At 41.4% G+C, this 17,275-nt stretch overlaps 1 protein-coding gene across 4 annotated transcripts in view; it reads right to left on the bottom strand.

The window, feature by feature from the left end:
* TAPT1 (transmembrane anterior posterior transformation 1) overlaps positions 1-16,350 on the bottom strand; it is a 90,836-nt gene extending 74,486 nt beyond the window's left edge. For 3 of the 4 annotated variants that reach the window (XM_067530352.1, XM_067530353.1, XM_067530354.1), the window contains exons 1-2: positions 16,075-16,350; positions 3,860-3,990 (exon numbers count right to left, since the gene is read on the bottom strand). In XM_067530352.1, coding sequence (XP_067386453.1) covers positions 3,860-3,990; positions 16,075-16,315 — 372 coding nt within the window. In that variant the 5' untranslated portion in view covers positions 16,316-16,350. Of the gene's footprint in view, positions 1-3,859; positions 3,991-5,723; positions 5,748-16,074 lie in introns of those variants that run through there. The other variant, XM_067530355.1, reaches the window with a different exon arrangement.
* Between the last annotated feature and the right edge of the window lie 925 nt (positions 16,351-17,275).

The raw sequence follows: 17,275 nt of genomic DNA, 5'->3' as shown, positions 1-17,275 counted from the left end.
GCAGGAGGCTTATCTCCCTGTCTGGTCATTGTGCATTATGTATCCCAATGTATGACTATTTGCATACTGACTCAGATGTTGATTAAGGTGTTTCTTTCAGCTGTGTGTAGAGCACATATACTGGTAGCCCTCCCAGCACAGGTATAAACAGCAGTGTATATGACAAGGCACTGCTTATATGAGAAAAGACACTGGACTGAAGGATGTGGATATGTTCCTGAGTACATACCCCACATGGCTCTCTACTTGTCCAAGCCGTGCCTCTCTGTCTACACTGCTATTTTGGAGGCAGCAGGACATTGCGCTGCTATTTCCTGGCAGAAGCAAAAGGCTCTGTAGGAAGGAGGCAGCAGTGTGGACACAGCTTGCAGCTACATGTACCCTATAGGCCAGTGGTACGTAGTGTAGACAGAGCCAAAGAGATTGCAAAAGCTACACAAAAGGAATATACATGAAAAAACCCACCAGCGGAGGCGGGGGGTGTCCTACTTATCAGTGACAATGGATTGTTTGGTTATATCTAGGGGGGCAAACAGGCATCAGTGGTTTTTCACTGAGGAAGCAAGATAACAGCATGACTTGTCTCATTAATGGAAGATTCATGAGATTCAAGCCTGGCTGTAAAATGCCAGATGGACTTCGGGTGTGCATTTGTTCTGTAAGACATGAAAGTATCTATAAGTAAGTCTAGGTTCTAGAACGTATGTTATGATTTGATTTTATTCGTAACCATTTGTTTCCAATACTTCTACTTGCTATCACTTGAATCTCTGTATTTTGTTAAATAAACTTTTACTTGTTTTCACTACAAATGTCTCTAAGGAAAGTGTGTTAAGTGGAATGGTGATCTGAGGTGTAACTGGTAAACTGAGGTGTACTGCTTTTTTGGAAGCAGTGAATCTGTGAATACAGGTATCCAGTGGAACAGGGGCTGGACACTCCAGGGAGATGCTCAGAGGGCTTGGGGGTTGGAGTGTGCCTACTGCTAACAAACAGAAAGGCCCATGTAGGCCTAATATTGAGTGCTTGTTTTGCCTGCGGAGTTGGAGCTGACCACTGGCAGGCAGCTCCCTCTATAGGCTTCAAAGCCCAAGCTGCAACTTCAAAGCACATCTACACAGCTATTTTTAGAAGGCTAGCACAAGCTCTGGCAGACTGAGTCCCTTGTCACAGACTATGTAGATAAACACAGTGCTTTTTCTTTTTTCCCTTTCATATTTTAATTCCTCCTCAATCCTCCGTTTTCTCTAGCTGCTGGAAAGGAGCAACAGCATTCTCTCCCCCAATCACTTTCCTGCTGGGAGTTGTTTATGTTTTCACTGTTCACTCATGGCTGCCACAAATGGAGAACCATTGCTTCCCCCCACCCGACCCCAAGTCTTTTGTGTCCAGATCCCAATGAAAAGGTCCAGTGCTTTCCTCAGCGAAGTCTCTGAAATTTTTTACATTAAAATATGTGAGCTTCCCTTGTAGTCCTGCTGGTGCATAAAGAAAGCAAACAAGAATGAGCTGTTTTGACCACTACTACATCAGAAACACTAGCAAAAGAGGACACATTTATCCAAGGGAAGACCTAGTCTACACTGGAAAAGCTTTGCTGACGTAGCTATACTAGCAAAGCTTCCTCCTGTAGATGTAATGAGTACTTTTGTAGCATAGTTTATATATCAGTTCCCCTAAACAAAACAAATTATACCAACAAAAGCACTTTTTTCTAGAATCTACATTCGGACATTTGTTGGTATACAATGTTATAAAACACACACATTCCTAACTGACACTGCTTCTCTGACAAAAGTTTCTAGTGTAGACCTGACTGAAGAGGAGCAAAAAACAGTAAGGAGAAAATTTCAAACTCCCAAATTACAAATAATGGAGGGTTATTTTTTTTTTAAAAAAAAAAGAATATGAATAATAACTGTCTTTAAATGTAATTATGCATATGTGCAATTCAAGCCTATGACCTAAGTCAAAAGTGAAATGAAACTACACACTGTTCCAGCATCACAGAATCCCAGAAGAGAAAAGCCAGCTGCTAAGAGACATCACAGTTTAACCTAGGGCTGGAGAGAAATAAATAGCTTTCCTCTCCATATATGATATAGCTTTACTTAAGGCAAATGAGTGATCACAGAAAGATAGTGAGTAATGGGGAGGAGTTCAGTATTAAAAGGTGCTGAAGTCATTAGTCCAAAAACACCACTTTACTAAGTAGCTAAGAAAGAAAACAGTAAGGGAATAAGGGAGACTGTCATAGTTAAACAGGCAGTTTTATGTTTATATTTTTGCATGTTTGGGTTTCTTTTAAGTTTAACCTTAGCACTATATTTCTTGACTTTTTAAGGTTGTTGTTGCTAACCAAAATTCTAAGGACTTTTACCATTAAGTTATTGATATATAATCTGAATCTTAGTTTCATCTTCGAGTTGATCTGCAAAGAACTTGAAAGATTTTTATGTCAAGGGTGGTCTGCCCTGGTTTTTCTAGAGGACATCTAGATGATCTCAGGAATACATACTGTGAACACCAAAAATGTATATGAAGAGATTTGGAGTACTGTATCTTTAGCCAAAGTTCATTTATTTAAATATTTGTCAGTCGCCGATAGTAAACAGGGGTCAATAGAACTGTGAAAACACAATTCTGAACAGTTGGACAAAAAAAGATTTCCTCTCAACTGCTCAACTTTCATTCTTGTGATGTCATTATTTCACCCTAGCAGATCTTGGGAGAAGCACAAGAAAAGGAATGGCCCTCAATCTCTTCTGCTTCTCCTCTCCTCCTATAAGAGGTGCTCAAGAGCAAATTATCATAAGGAAATGGAGAAAGCAGGAGCCCAGCAAAGCAGAGAGACGTTCGCTCCTTTTTCCTACACTCTGGGCAAAAGATTTGGGAAGTGAACAACCTCTTCCCGTAACTGCCACCTGCTTCCCAACTTTTTGTTCAGGGCTACCTATAAGCCATGAGTTACTTCAGCAGTTGACTCATTCTGACTTTACCATTTAAAAAACTATTTTTTTAAATATTTGGGTCTTATCAACTAAACTTTGATCCCATGCAGTAGATGCTAACTAGTTGACTTCAGTGAATTAAATTTTTTCACCTTACTTTTTTTTATTTTTTGGCTACAGAACAACAAAAGAGTTTGAAGACTTTCTGAACACACCATAAAGTCAGATCAGGAATCCTTTCCCTTAATTTATTTTAAATTTGGCAAAAAAAATTTACCTAGGCCCCAGACTACCAATTGTGAGGATCATATTCTTTTCTATTAAGATTCTGGGTTGGGATGGTGGGGCTCATGAAAATTCAACTGCGACCTTATTAATCGAGTAGCAGCCACAGTGTCACACTTTTAAAGAGCTGGTGTCATTTTCACCCCAATACACTTTTAGATTAGGAAGAGCATTTAAAAAAAAAAAAAAAAAAAAAAAAAAAAAGAGACCCTGGTGTTTTACTGTAAAAGCAGAAGAGAATTTTGGGATCACGTGTGTTTTCTCCAGCCCATTTTCATTTTCTGATTCCAAGTAGCAGATGAATTTTGTTTCATTTGTTGATGTTCTGGCCTTGCAACTAGGTTAGTTCCAGTGCCTTCTATATTCTGCTAATGATGTCATCAACGTGTGACCATACCCTCAGACCGCAACTTGGAATCAGGAGGAGGAGCAGCAGCAGCAAGTCTGATCCCAAAATAATAAATTAAGGAAAACTGAACTACCACCACTACAACAATTAGTGTTTATAAACAAAGCTCTTAACTTAAAAATATGTTTTGAAGAATTAAATGACTCTAAATACCTTAATATGACAGAAATGGTTTGAATGTGTAACCAAAATAAACATCTCAAAAATACTTCACCTTTTCCAATTCTCTCGGTATTCGCATACATGTGTATACTCTCTCTCGCCGTTCTGTATATTTTGCTTCATTATGTTCAAGGAAGTAACCTCTTGTTAGTTCAGCACTGATGAACCTCAGCAATGAAAGGTCTGCACAGAGGAAAACAGATAAAAACAGGTAAAACCTACACAGAAGACATATAAAACATTAACTTAACCCTAAAAATGACAAGCCTGACTAAGTTTTCTTTTTCAAGCCCCAAATATTTCTTGACCTGTAAAGCCTCCTACAAGCTTTAACTCAGGCCCAGGTGTACACTGGGGCTCTCTGTCAGCATACTCCAGCAAAGCACTCCTAGTGTGGATACAATTTATTCAGGCAACTCTGTTTTTACCAGTATAGCTTATTCCAACTCCTAAGCAAAATAAGCCATACTGCAAAAGTGCAGTTTTGCTGGCATAACTGCATCTATATTAGGGACTTTGATGGCACAGCTAAATCGATGAGAGATCACACTCCTGATTGGCACAGCTATTCTAGCAAAAGTTTATAGTGTAGACTTCGCCTTAGTTCTTAAGAAATTTCTAAAACAAGTTTAGTGTTATTGAAAGCTTTCAAATATATAATATTTTCCTTCTCAGGGACACTGACCATTTGCTCTTCATGCTTTATTAAACTCTTGAGTGAAACCCATATTAAAATGTTCATAAATATATGACCAAAAATTATGATCACAAATCAGATGCATCTCTGACCATTTGAAAAAACCTAGACCTCTCACACTGAAAGGCACATAGACCTGATATGGCAGTGAAAAGAGCAATTTTTATTTTTGTATTGTATTACAAACATTCACAGTAACTTCTGTTTTGATGGCACAGAGTAATGCTCAACATTTTTTGGAAGCATCTCCTCTTCGATTATGTGAATTCATAGATTACAAGGGCAGATGGGACCATTGTGATCATTTACCCAAGGCATAGAACTTCTCTAAAGACTTAGGCCTTGTCTACACTACAAAGTTAAGCTGATGTAAGTTGCCTTGCATAAACTGATTTGTGCACGAGTCAATGCTGCAATTTTTCTTTGGCCAATATAAATGCTTCATTGCAGTGACACAGTGAAATAACTTCCCTGAACAGAGCAGAGCCTACTGGAATTGATGCAGTGTGAGTGTAGACACTGCATGACTTGTGTTGACCCTAACAGTCCTCCAGCAGCTGTCCCACAATGTCCCATTCCCTGCAGAGTGACTGCTCTAGTCACAAATTCGAACTCCACTGGCCAGTGGTCACACAGACCAAAAGCCACCATCCCCTTTAAAATTCCCTGCATGTTTTTGAAGTGCCTTTTCTTAATTGCCCATCTTGGCAAGCACACCTAGCTTCCCAAATGACCATGCCAGCTCTATACACTAGAAGTGCTCCTGCCTGGACTAGACAGGAAGTATTGGATCTCTTGGGCCTGTGGGGACAAGAGAATGTGCAACAACAGCTGTGGACCAGCCTTAGAAACATAAACATCGAAGATCAGATGGCACGGGGGATACAGGCAAAGGGGTACAACAGGGATCAGCAGCAGCGTGGCATGAAAGCAAAGGAACTTTGCCAGGAAGCTCCATAATAGATCTGATGCCGCACCACAGACCCGCTGCTTGTACATACTGAATGGCATATTTGGCAGAGACCCTACCAGCACCCTGAAGACCACTGTGGATACCTCGGAAAAACTTGAGACTAATACCCCGGCCATGAACAGCAAAAAGGAGGAAGAGATGCAGCGGGGACTCCAGCCATGCCAAAAGCCAGATCCTGTTTGAGACACTGTCACAGTACAGCCAGTCCCATCAGGCAAGCATGGATGAGCATGCATTTGGACTTACAAAGTTGAAATGTAAAAATGTTGCCAGGCCAATCTCCAAGTTAACAAGGGAAAGACACAGACTTTTCATTGTTTGATTTATACAAGAAGAGGCAGAGGTACAAGAAGCAGAGGTAGAGCTGGCATCAGTTTTTCATTTCCCTGTTGGGTTGGGGAGGATGAGGAGGGGGGGCCTGCGCAGCACTCTCTTTGTATGTCTAGGTATGTTCATTTTATCCTCCTGAGCGATCTTGATGAAAGTTTCGTGGAGGTACTCTGCAATCCTCTCCCAAAGGTTTCTAGGGATGGCTGCTTTATTTCTTTCACCATAGCAGGACACTTTTCCATGCCACTCTGTGACAAGTTCGGTTGTCACCACTTCAGTAAATGGGCTAGTGAGTGGCATATGGGCCTGAGCGGCTTTAGGATGCCAGTAGCAGCTGTGTTCTCTGTTCCTTTGTAACCCTCAGGAGTGAGATATCAGCTAAAATCACCACCACCTGTGAGAAATAGTGTCAACATTCAGTGCTCATACCCATGGAATAGGGACTTAAACGTTATAGCTTCATGCAACAGAAAATTCTCCCATGGCAGGCCACACCCACCCTAGCTGGGGCTGGAGAGCAGTGCTGTGCTGAGGTGGTCCAAAGCTGAGGTGTCACTAAGCATTTCCTATTTGAAGTATTTATGGGAATAAGGGAAGGGAGTTTTGAAACTAATCTTCCCCTCTGTGACTATAAATCTGGAACAATTATCTGTTTTTATCAGCAGCTTCTGGTATAGCAGCCTTGAAGATGTCCCCTCCATGCCTGCAGAATGCCTAACCCTGATGAGAAGAGGAGAGAAGAGGACTAGAGAGGATATGTTTGTGAGATCCTGCAAGCCAAGGCTGCCTTGGACCATGAACAAAGGGCTTGGAGGGCCAACATGACCGACAGCATGCAGAAAGATAAGCTCCAGAATCCCAAAGGAAAGGAGAAGAAATGCACCATGGCATAATGCGGCTTCTCAAGCAACAAACCCAATGCTATAGACTCTGGTTGACCTACAGGTCCAAAAATCCCTGACTCACCACCCTTTGCAGTCCTTGGAGAACTCTTTGGTTACTGCTCCCTACACTCTGCAACATACTACATAGTATCACAATCCCTAGTGTCACATCCTTACCCTACCACTCCACACCGGGGGCCAGCAAGGAAAATCACAGCTCTACATACCCTGACGTGAAAACCACAGTTGGTGTACTTATAGCCACAACAGACTAAATTTGTGAACTCAAATGGCAGAAATGTTTACTCTTTCCAATTTTAAAGTTCCACTCTGTTAATTTGTTAAAAATTTGTTACATTGACTAGTACATTTTTTGCACATTGTTTATCTGCACTGCTCTGCAAACTCAACAAAGTTATCTTCATTAGTTCACAACGAATATTGCAGAATGCATAACAATACTCAAAGCAAACAGTACTTGCAAATGCACAGCAAGCACCACATAATTCTTGGTTCAGGAAAATACTGTGTCATATTTATAAATGTACAGAAAAAGCACTACATAATTTTTAACAGCACCCAAAGCTCCAGGCCCAGAGAACACTCCAGCCAAAAACACTATTGCGGCTGACAGTGTTTTTTCAAAGTTTTCCTCAACTGGACAGCTACATACTGAGCTCTTGTAATGGCCCTTGTGTCTGCCTGTTCAAACTCAGCAGACAATCACTCGATCTCTGCCTTCTATCTTGGCAACAGTTTTTCTCCCTTTGCCTCACAAATATTATGCAGGAACAGCAGGCAGTTATCCTTGGGATATTTTTCTCACTGAGATCCAACCCAGTGAGTAACCACTGCAAGCATCCCTTCAATCTACAAAAAGCACATTCAACAGCATTCTGCACCTTCTTCTTGCCATTAATCTGTTAGTCAGAAAACACCAACCCTGCCTGTAGCTTTTTGAAGTCCTCTGTTCTCAAAGATGCGAATGTACCTTCCCGGCTACTTTTCAGTGGTTATGCTAATATTGGTGGCTCACCGGGAACACTTCACGGAAGCACTTCATTGATATCCACCACTGCTAAAAATCCACCCACCAGAGTTAGTCCTACGTAGCAGAAGATGATTAGTGGTGCTATACACTTGCATAATAACCACTCCCAATGTGGATTTCCAATTTCAAAATGATCTGGTACTGCAAGCTTCCAGATTGTGATCACCAGTCACTTCTCCACTAACAGTGCAGCTCTCAATTCTGGTATCCCTGAACTGGAGGGCTGAGTTAAGTTTGGCACACAGATCCAGGAATGTGGCCTTTTGCGTCCAAAAATTCTGCACCACTGCTCATCATCCCAAACTGGCATTATGATGCCATCCCACCAGTCAATGCTCATTTCTCAGGCTCCATCATCTGAAGCTGCTCCATAACCACCACCAATAACCTTGAATTCTTTTTTGTATGTCCTTTAGAAAACTGTGTTCTAAGAAATCATCGTGTCTCCCACTGCTGCAGTATTTCCTGAGAATCTGCAAATACAGGAGAATTGTGTCCTGTATTTGCAATGTTTATGAAAATAGTGCATAGCCCTACAGGCTCCATGCATCTGTCAGAGATGGCAGGCAACAAAAAGTGCCATGCAGGTTTGTGAGACTTTTTAAAAAAAGTGAGAAAATTAGGGGATATGGATGGAGATGGTTGCATGCTGGGAACTTGACTCATGGCTCCCAGAAATCCCTGGGTGAATCATTTCTTTTCCGTAACACATTGTGAAAATTTCCCAAAAGGCAGTGAGCCAGATAGTGGCATGATATGCATGGGAAAACCTTACTGTGCTGTATTACACTTTGCAACAACACAAGCACTCCTGATGAGTACGCACAGCACCAACGCATGCAGCCAAACATGCACACCATTGTGCAATACACACACTTCAGAAGCTGTGCACCAACATAACTTGTGTTGACCAAAGCTTGTAGCATAGATATGGGCTCAGAATTAAATGTAGCACTTCCTTTACAAACAAACATTAATCCAGTACTTCCAAAAAATTTTATGCTGAGCGTCAGGAAAAATGAAAACAATTGTAGCCTAATACCTGCCTCTGTGACCCTGCCACGCATACACAGCCTACGCATCTTAATTTATACATCTTCCACCTCCTTGCTCTACCTTATGAAAAGGTGCAGATCTTGATAATATGATACTACTTTTCCTTTCTTATATGCTTTGAAGAGAAGAGAAAGAGTTAACAATGTTGACATTTAAGGTGTCACCACTGGCATCGGGAGCTAGTATCCACCACAACACTGCTATTGTTTCAGGCTCCCAATAAACTGAGGGCATGTCTACACTTAAAAGGCTGCAGTGCTTCAGTGAAGATACAATTGGTGTGGTTAATCAACCTTTGCGAGAGGCAGTAGCCATATGGACGGAAGAAGCCCTCCTGAAGACACAGCACTGTCTACACCAGGGGTTAGGTTAGTATAACTGCGTCACTCAGGGATTTTTCACACCCCTGAGCAATGTAATTATACCTTAGTCTAATCAGATCATTTTCTGTATAAATGAAACCAATTCCATATATTTCAATTGTGATAGAACAAAATGTGTGAGATAATGGTTAACAGGATGAGGAAGCTGTGCCTACAAATCGTGACCATGGTAACATCAATGTGACAAGTACTCTTAGGATGGAATGTTTGTTTTAGTTTACAACTGTAATGGAAGGAAACACTGACTAAAAACAATGCAGAGTTTCTTTTAATTTAAGAACTGCAAAAGCCACTGTTTAAATTGAAAACTTTTTCAGGGCTTGAATTTCATCTTTATTGCAGGTTGGAGAGAGAAAAAATCTGCCTTATTCTTTCAATGGAAGGAGTAAAATATTTTGAAAAGGAGATTATTTTAAGGTTTTCTGTTGTTTTGAGTTGTTTGGTGAGTTAACTGATCAGTGGAACATTAGATTAAAAAAAAATCATATATCTCTAGAAATATTGTACCTACTATTACTACAAGTAACTCCTAAAATTTCAGTAGTTAAAAGGTTAGAGAAAAATATTTATCAGGGAGATTAAGGGTCAAGTGTAGTACATTATAGTAATCACATTTTTTTCTCAACTTGCCTAGCTTTCAAGTTGACATTCTCCATTTAAGCAATTTGTTTTTAATTTCCTCTCTCTACAACTCTGACCATCCCTAAAATCTACTTTTGGGTACCCAAACTGATTCTTTTGAGAAATGAGAGGAGGATCCACATCTGGTGCTCTCATCCCCACCTCAGATACAAAGTTTCTGAGCAGAACTCTATAGGAAAATGGACTTTTATCAGACCCCACCTTCCTTTAGTGCTCCACTGTGACGCCTAATAGGAATACAGAACTGGAAGTGACCTCCTGAGTCATCAAGTCTAGTTCCCTGCTGTTGCAGGCAACTTCTTCATACAATCCCATTCATAAATTTATTAAGTTCCATCTTAAAACTAGTTAGATTATTTGTTTCCAGTAGGTCTGTTGGAAAGCTGTTCCAGAGCCTCACTCTTGTGATGGTTAGAAACTTTGTAAACTTCCAGCCTAAAAATGTTCCACTTTGGAGCCATCACAGTTCTGCCCACCCATTTGCATCAATTGTAGTCTGGACTGGACAGCAATGCCTTCAGAGTTTGGCCTAGTGAACTGGGGACTCAGCTCCATCCTTGATGAATTCTTCAGTCAATAAGGCCAGTAACTGATGATTTGAGAGAAGGGAGTAGCTTTATATGGCCACTGACTGGTCAAAGTACTGAGGACAGTTAGAGATGAAGTTCCAGCTCAATAAATCCAGCTGCACAGTGAGAATCTCATAACTGGAAATATTTATGGAGGCATTATTAAAAATGTGCAACCTATGTATATAAGCAAATTTAAAGACCCAGTTTTAGATATGACAACCTAAGTTTTTCTAATGTAAAAAAAAAAAAAGAAAGTTACTTGCCCTTTCAGTTTGCTTCTCTTAACATACCATCACATAAGATCTCACTCCTGGATCTTAGTCCTTTTAAGATTAAAATGCTATAACTCTGAGTTTTTGTATTTTTAATCCACAAGGGGGTGCAGTAAATGGTGAGCTAGGTGCCCTACTGGTTATCATGCATCACCCCTGCCAAAGAAGAGCCTCCACATAACATTCCAGTCTGTTCCTCCCAGCAGGAGGCAAAGCTCCCAAAAGAATAAACCTCATTCAGGATATCAATCTTCTAAGATAGAAATGTGCCTCAAAATAAGTGCAAAGCAATATGCAAGACAAAAAAAAAAAAAAAAAACCCACCTCAAGTACCCTCCAAACTGAGGGAAGGTGGCACGTGAGTGGGAATCCAGCAAGATGTTAGTTTGAGAAAACCAAAAATACAAGCAAGCAATTTTCCTTCTCCAAATGTATCTATGCAGAATTCTCCCTCCCAGAAAGCAAGACGACTCTAGGATAGTTGAAGAGAAAATGAGAATAAATAAGCAATGAGGGCAAGGCTCACAGTTAACCGGTAGGTTTTTATATATAAATATTTTAAAATATACAGCACAAGGAGGACAAAGGCTATATCTACACTACCACTTATGTCGGCAAAACGTATGTCACTCACCCGATTGACATAAGTTTCACCAGCATAAGAGATGTGTGCACAGCGCTGCTCATTGAGGTGGTTTTATTATGTCAACAGGAGAGCTCTCTCCTGTTGGCATAGAGCAGCTACACAAATGACCTTACAGCAGCACAGCTGCACCGGTGTAGCTGTGCTGCTTTAAACTCACTAATGGAGACATGGCCTAAGAGTCTTCTTAAAACTCAATATCAAGATCAACATACAAGACTGCAGAATGAGCAAGTGGGGGCAGGGGAGAGAACATAAAAATGTAGTCAGCTGAAAATAATGGACATCCTAAAATAAAAGAACCTCTTCTGGTAAATGGGGAGAAGAACTTTTAGCTGCTTTGCAGATATCTACGATTATGGAAACATCACTAAGTCAGGCTGGTGCAATAGCCTTGGTTCAAACAGTGACATGGCTGTCCAGTTCAGAACAAATAGGTCACAGCAATGTGAAACACAATCAGATGGCTATGTAGACATGGTCCTCTTGGTAACAGTATTTCCCAGTGAACTAGTGTGAACTGAAAAATAGTATTTGAGTGGACTTTGAGAGGGCTCTAGTCTGCTCCAAATAGGACCACAAGGATCTTTAACACTGAGCATATAGAAAAAGGCTTCATCAAGATGGACAGGCATATGGATGCAGGGAAAAAAATGTTGGCAGGATAAGAGGCTTATTAAGGTAGAACTCTGACATCACCTTGGAAAGTAATCAAACAAGTCTACAGCACCACTTTATCTTTGTAAAAGCTGTATACCATGGATAAAAAGACTGGGAGCCAAAGCTAATGTTTTTTGAGAGCAAGAGGCACTACCATCAGGAAAATGACCTTCTGTATAAAAAAACCTCAAGATCACAGGAATTGAGAGGTTCAAAAAGGAACTTTCTCAGTGTTGTCAGGACCACATCAATAATCTATTATAGAGGACTTCTTATTGGGGATTTTCAAGCATCAAGTTTACACAGAGCTTGACAAAGGCACTGGTCTACTTTTAACTATTTCAAGATAGGCCAAAATATCTCCAACAGGAGTTTGGTACACACCACCATACCCTTCTAACAAAAAACATTCTAATCCCAAGCCTTCCCTGGGGTCAAATCCTCATCATACACTGGAAAAGCACCTCTTTCCTTCACAGATGCAGCTCTCTCATGTTCCTTTCTAATGTTAGTATCCTATGACAGAATGGTAACTACCAGCAGTATGCCAGTTCTACATCCTGACTGCCCAAAATACATAGTACCTCCTTACTGACATTACCTGACCTGAAACAAGGATTGGGAACTGGCAGCAGTGGAAGGGAACACAATAACTCATTGGACAAACCAAGACTGATCAACTTTATACTCAACAGATAAAGCACGAGCTCTCCCAAAATGTAAGACGTTAAAACAGACTTTTTTTAAAAGAACAAAAATACTGATTTACCTAAGGTATACTGGAATATGTTGATACTAACATGGTAAATATAGTATAAACTACTGAGTAGAAAAGAAGGAGAAACCCATTTATAAAAATGTAAACACAATCTTATTTATGTTGCCCTTACATATAAATTGCTCTGCCTTTCCAAAATGCCAAGCTGTACCTTCTCTTTACTTGAATCCATCTTAAACACATACTTCTTTCATAATGCCACAGAGGTGAATCAATATGACAACACAAGCTTCAGAAAAATCAGTTATTTCCTCTTCTGGCCTTCCCAGAACACCCTGTCTACACTGTCTTGCTTGTATTATAATGCAAGGAACTATTTTTAATTTTGGGAACTTGTACAAAATTGAGCATATTGTTAGAACCAGATATAAGTGAAGTTGTTTTAGCTATTATTTCAAGATAAGTAAACATTAAGCAAAGATAGTTTATTTTATTTTTTCTAAATAAAGGTGTTTTTATTCTTAAAATTCATTATGAACTATTGGCTCTTACCATCTTGAATTTAAATGTTAGCCGACCAAAACTAATGATAAAATGTATGTTTTGGGGTTTTTTTCTGCATAGGAAAAGGTTTTATAAAGGTATCTAAACATACTATTTATTCAACAACCTTTTGGGTACATCAGTATAAATCCTAAACACAATATTCCATTTCACTATAAAAAATTCATAATATTGTAATCAAGCTAAATCAGTACAGTTATAGTTATTTAACATTGGTACAGTTTCATCAATACCACAAAAGCACAATGATGCTATAAATTTTATGACATAATACATTTGTCAGGAATGCAATGGAATTTGAGGCTGACATAGCACTAATCAGGCTTGAATGGAAATAATTCAGCTTTTTAGTAAACAGTTTAATTAAAATCATACCTACTCTGTTTTCTATTCTAATGATTATTACATAAAGTTATGCTCAAATCCAAAAAGCGATAGATGAACAGTCTGAAAGTTTGATATCTTCCTCAAACCTATTTTCAAAAGCCATTTTTAGCAAGGTATTGTGTTAACATTACTAATATTGCTATAAATCCCTATATTTGGAGCCTTAAGAATTAAATCAGAACCACCAACACAATAAACTATACTAAATTACAATTTTTATTTTTATGATAAAAGATTTATCTATTTCTTCTCAAGATGACAGAATACAGTACTTGGAAACATTAGCAATTCAAGTGTAAATCTGCTTGATACCAAAAATCATTACATTTTCCTTATACTATTTTCCTCTCAAACTAAATTTAGCTCAACGAAAGACCACAGATATCAACAATGTATAATTACTGTGTATTTTTGCAGGCGTACACAATAAACAGTTCTTATATTTTGTTCTAGAGAATAAATGCTATAGCTACTCTATTTACAATAATCTGTATTAAGCAAATTCATTGATCAAAAACTGTTTATTCAGTAAGTGCTTTCTGTGCCTCACTGACAGAGAAGACTGAACAAGCACACCCAAACAGTTCAAAACAGCAGAATAGATAAAACATAGTACCTATCTAGATCTGAATCGCTGTATGATTAGTTTTGGAATACAGTGCACTGTTTTGTGGAAGCATTTTTTTTAGCTGAAGTCATAGCATTAAATTATCCAGTGACTTCTCCTAACACCGCCTTATAATACTTGTTATCAAGTTCAGTTGGTCTTTTATCATTGTACACATTACATTAAAGGACACGGAGATGCCACTATTCTGCTCTCCTTCCTTGAACACTACTGTAAATGCGAATTAAAGATTTAAACCACTTAGGCCTTTTTTTTTTTTTTTTTTTTAAAGGTGCATCACTTATCAAACATAAGCATAAGGAGAAAATAAGCAGATGCAATGACTAATAAGACATCATTCACTAGTCCACAAACAAAGTCTTCTTACATCACTTAAGCCATAGTTTCTCAACCTGTGGTACATGTACCCTTGGGAGTACTCAAGACACAGGCAGGGGTACCCGGGGAAAACAGAGTAAAGGGGAGGTGGGCGGCTGCCACTGGCTCTGGGGGAGGCAGGCGGCAGCCCTCCACTTCCCACCGGGTCCCAGCTCCCAGGTGGGAACCCAGTAGCAGCCTCCTGCACCTCACGAGCTGGTCTCACAGATGGGTGGCAACCACCCGCACCCCAGCTCCGAGACAAGGGACAGCCTCCAGCACCCTGGCTTGAAGACGGGCAGCAGCCACCTGCCCACATCCCTGGGTCCCAGCCAGCGCGGAAGCCTCCTCTGCCCCAGCTCGGATTGGGTGGCAGTCGCCTACAACTTGCAGCCAGGCAGCCCCCCTTGCTGGCTCAAAGCCCAGTGCCCAGAAAACTTGCCAATTTCACTGCTCTAGGGGAGCAGTGAAATTGACAACTACGACAGCCCCAGATTTTACCAGTTACTCTCTTTTTCTGTCTCTCTTGCTCTCCTTCCCTGCTTCTCTTTCATCCCTTCCTCCTCTCAAATCTATGGCAAGAAATCTCTTGCGGTGCTTTATATTCCCCAGTTTTGGCATGCCGCTCAAATTCTCCTAGCTTTGGCCAACATCACCTCTAGCTCAGGTACATACTTGAGTTGTGCACCCCTGGTGTAAAGGTGGTAACCCTACCCATGCTAGAGCTGACATCTGTCATATCACGGCCTCATATAGCCCTTCTTCCAACATATGGCTCGCATTAATCTATAAATATATAATCCCGTGGAAAATTGAGTGTTGTGGTGCTTATTAAAATGTTCAGAAGTTAGGGGGTACTTGCTACTTAAAAGGTTGCCACTCAAGGTACTACAAAGGCAACATCCCACCCATATTTGAACCATACTGCAGAGCTTTTAAAGTCTCTGGCCAAAATTTTCAACAGTGAGTGCCTAAAATGCTCTTAAACAGATATGTCGACTTTAGGGGCTCTGGATGGACCAGACCACAGTCATTTAGGAGCCTAAAAACAGCCAAAAGAATAAGAGACTGACACCCAGGTTTGAACACTTTTAGTCACAGATTTTGAAGACTGTATGCTAACTGCATCCGTGAGACACTATCCAGCACTCATGACCATGAGCACCGCTCTGACAACCCGGAGCCGAGCTCCTCTCTGAACGCCAAGGAAAACCCAGCTCAGCTTTAGCGCCTGCTGCTCTCGGGGCCCAGGGCTGTTTGGAGGGCTCCCCCAGCCCAGCCAGGTGGAAGTGGAAGCAGGCAGCTCCGCTCCCTGCCTCCCCCGGGACCTCCCCAGCCTCTCCCCTCGCTAACTTCAACCCCACAGGCCTCTCTCCGCCCTTCAGCCCCAGTCCCCTTCTCTCCCCTTTCCGGAGCCCCACCGAGCCCCAGCCAGGCTCCTACCCCTCACCTGAGACGCTTCTCTTCTTTTTCCGCTCCCGGTCGCTCTCGTAGAAGCCCAGGGTTTCGGCTCGCTGCAGTGGCGGCTGGCCGGTGCCCGGCCGGGACTCGCCGCTCGAACAGCTGCCCTTCCGCTCCCCGCGTCCCCCGTCTTGCAGCTGCTGCTGCTGCTGCTCTGGGACGCCGCCTCGCCTTCCGTCCCCGCCGCTGCCGGGAGCGGCGGCCGCGGCGGCGTCAGCGACGCCCGCCATGTTCGCCTCCAGCCGCGTAACAAACTCCACCACTTCTCCTGCCCTCCGCTCCGTCCTCCTCACCCGCCAGTAGGAACCGCGCGCGCCCCGCGCCCTCAATGCGCGTCATCGCCAAGCGACGCTGACGCACGGTCCCGCCCTCCTCTTACATCAGAACCGCGCTCCCCATCTTACCATAGGCAGAAGCGCTGTGTTAACCATTTACTTTCCGCCGGTCTGCCACGGAAGTCTCAGCTCTCTCGGGCCGCCTCACACAAACCTGCCCAGGGGCACGGCCAGGCCTGGGGGGATCTGGGGCTTTAGTCTGCTCTAGATCCAGCTCTTTAGATGCTGTTAAGTTTGGGGAGAGGATTTAATACAAGGATCTAGGACTTTGCCCTACAGAACTGACCTAATGGGCCATTCTAGCATAGTATCCTCTGCCCCCACATCATCATCATCCCACTATAATTATAATAAAAGCAGCAATGTCATTAAGTACCACCCCCTTCTCACCACAAAGGCATCCAGGGTGCTCTACAATAATATAAAATCAATATAAAATAATAAAACCAATGTAAAATAATTGTAGTGATTAATCAACACAAGATTTAAACAAATACAATGAAACAAATGGTTCAAATATAGGACAGAAAGGGGCAGGGTAAACTAATAACTATAAAGACAACAGTGCTTCTAACTAAAAATGCAGTACCTTTGGGAGTAGATTGTAAACTTCAGGACAGGGCTTGTGTTTGACTCTGTGTTTGTTACAGTGCCTAATACAAAGGGGAGTCAATCTCAGCTAGGTACTGTATCAAGAGTCTCTGCAATGAGAACTAAAATCGCCTTATCTGGTATAAGTTTGTGAAAGTTGGTAACACTATCATTGTCACATGCACATATACTGCAGGGGAGGCATGGAGAGATCAAATCAGAAGTCAGACCAAAGAATGATTTAATTTTATTTAAAATCTCCTA

This window comes from Emydura macquarii, unplaced genomic scaffold, assembly GCF_026122565.2.
Source record: "Emydura macquarii macquarii isolate MOO-44397 ecotype Brisbane River unplaced genomic scaffold, CSIRO-AGI_Emac_v2 contig_3062, whole genome shotgun sequence".
Taxonomy (NCBI): domain Eukaryota; kingdom Metazoa; phylum Chordata; order Testudines; family Chelidae; genus Emydura; species Emydura macquarii.
Note: the sequence above shows the minus strand (reverse complement) of the source record. Positions and strands in the feature narration are given on the sequence as shown.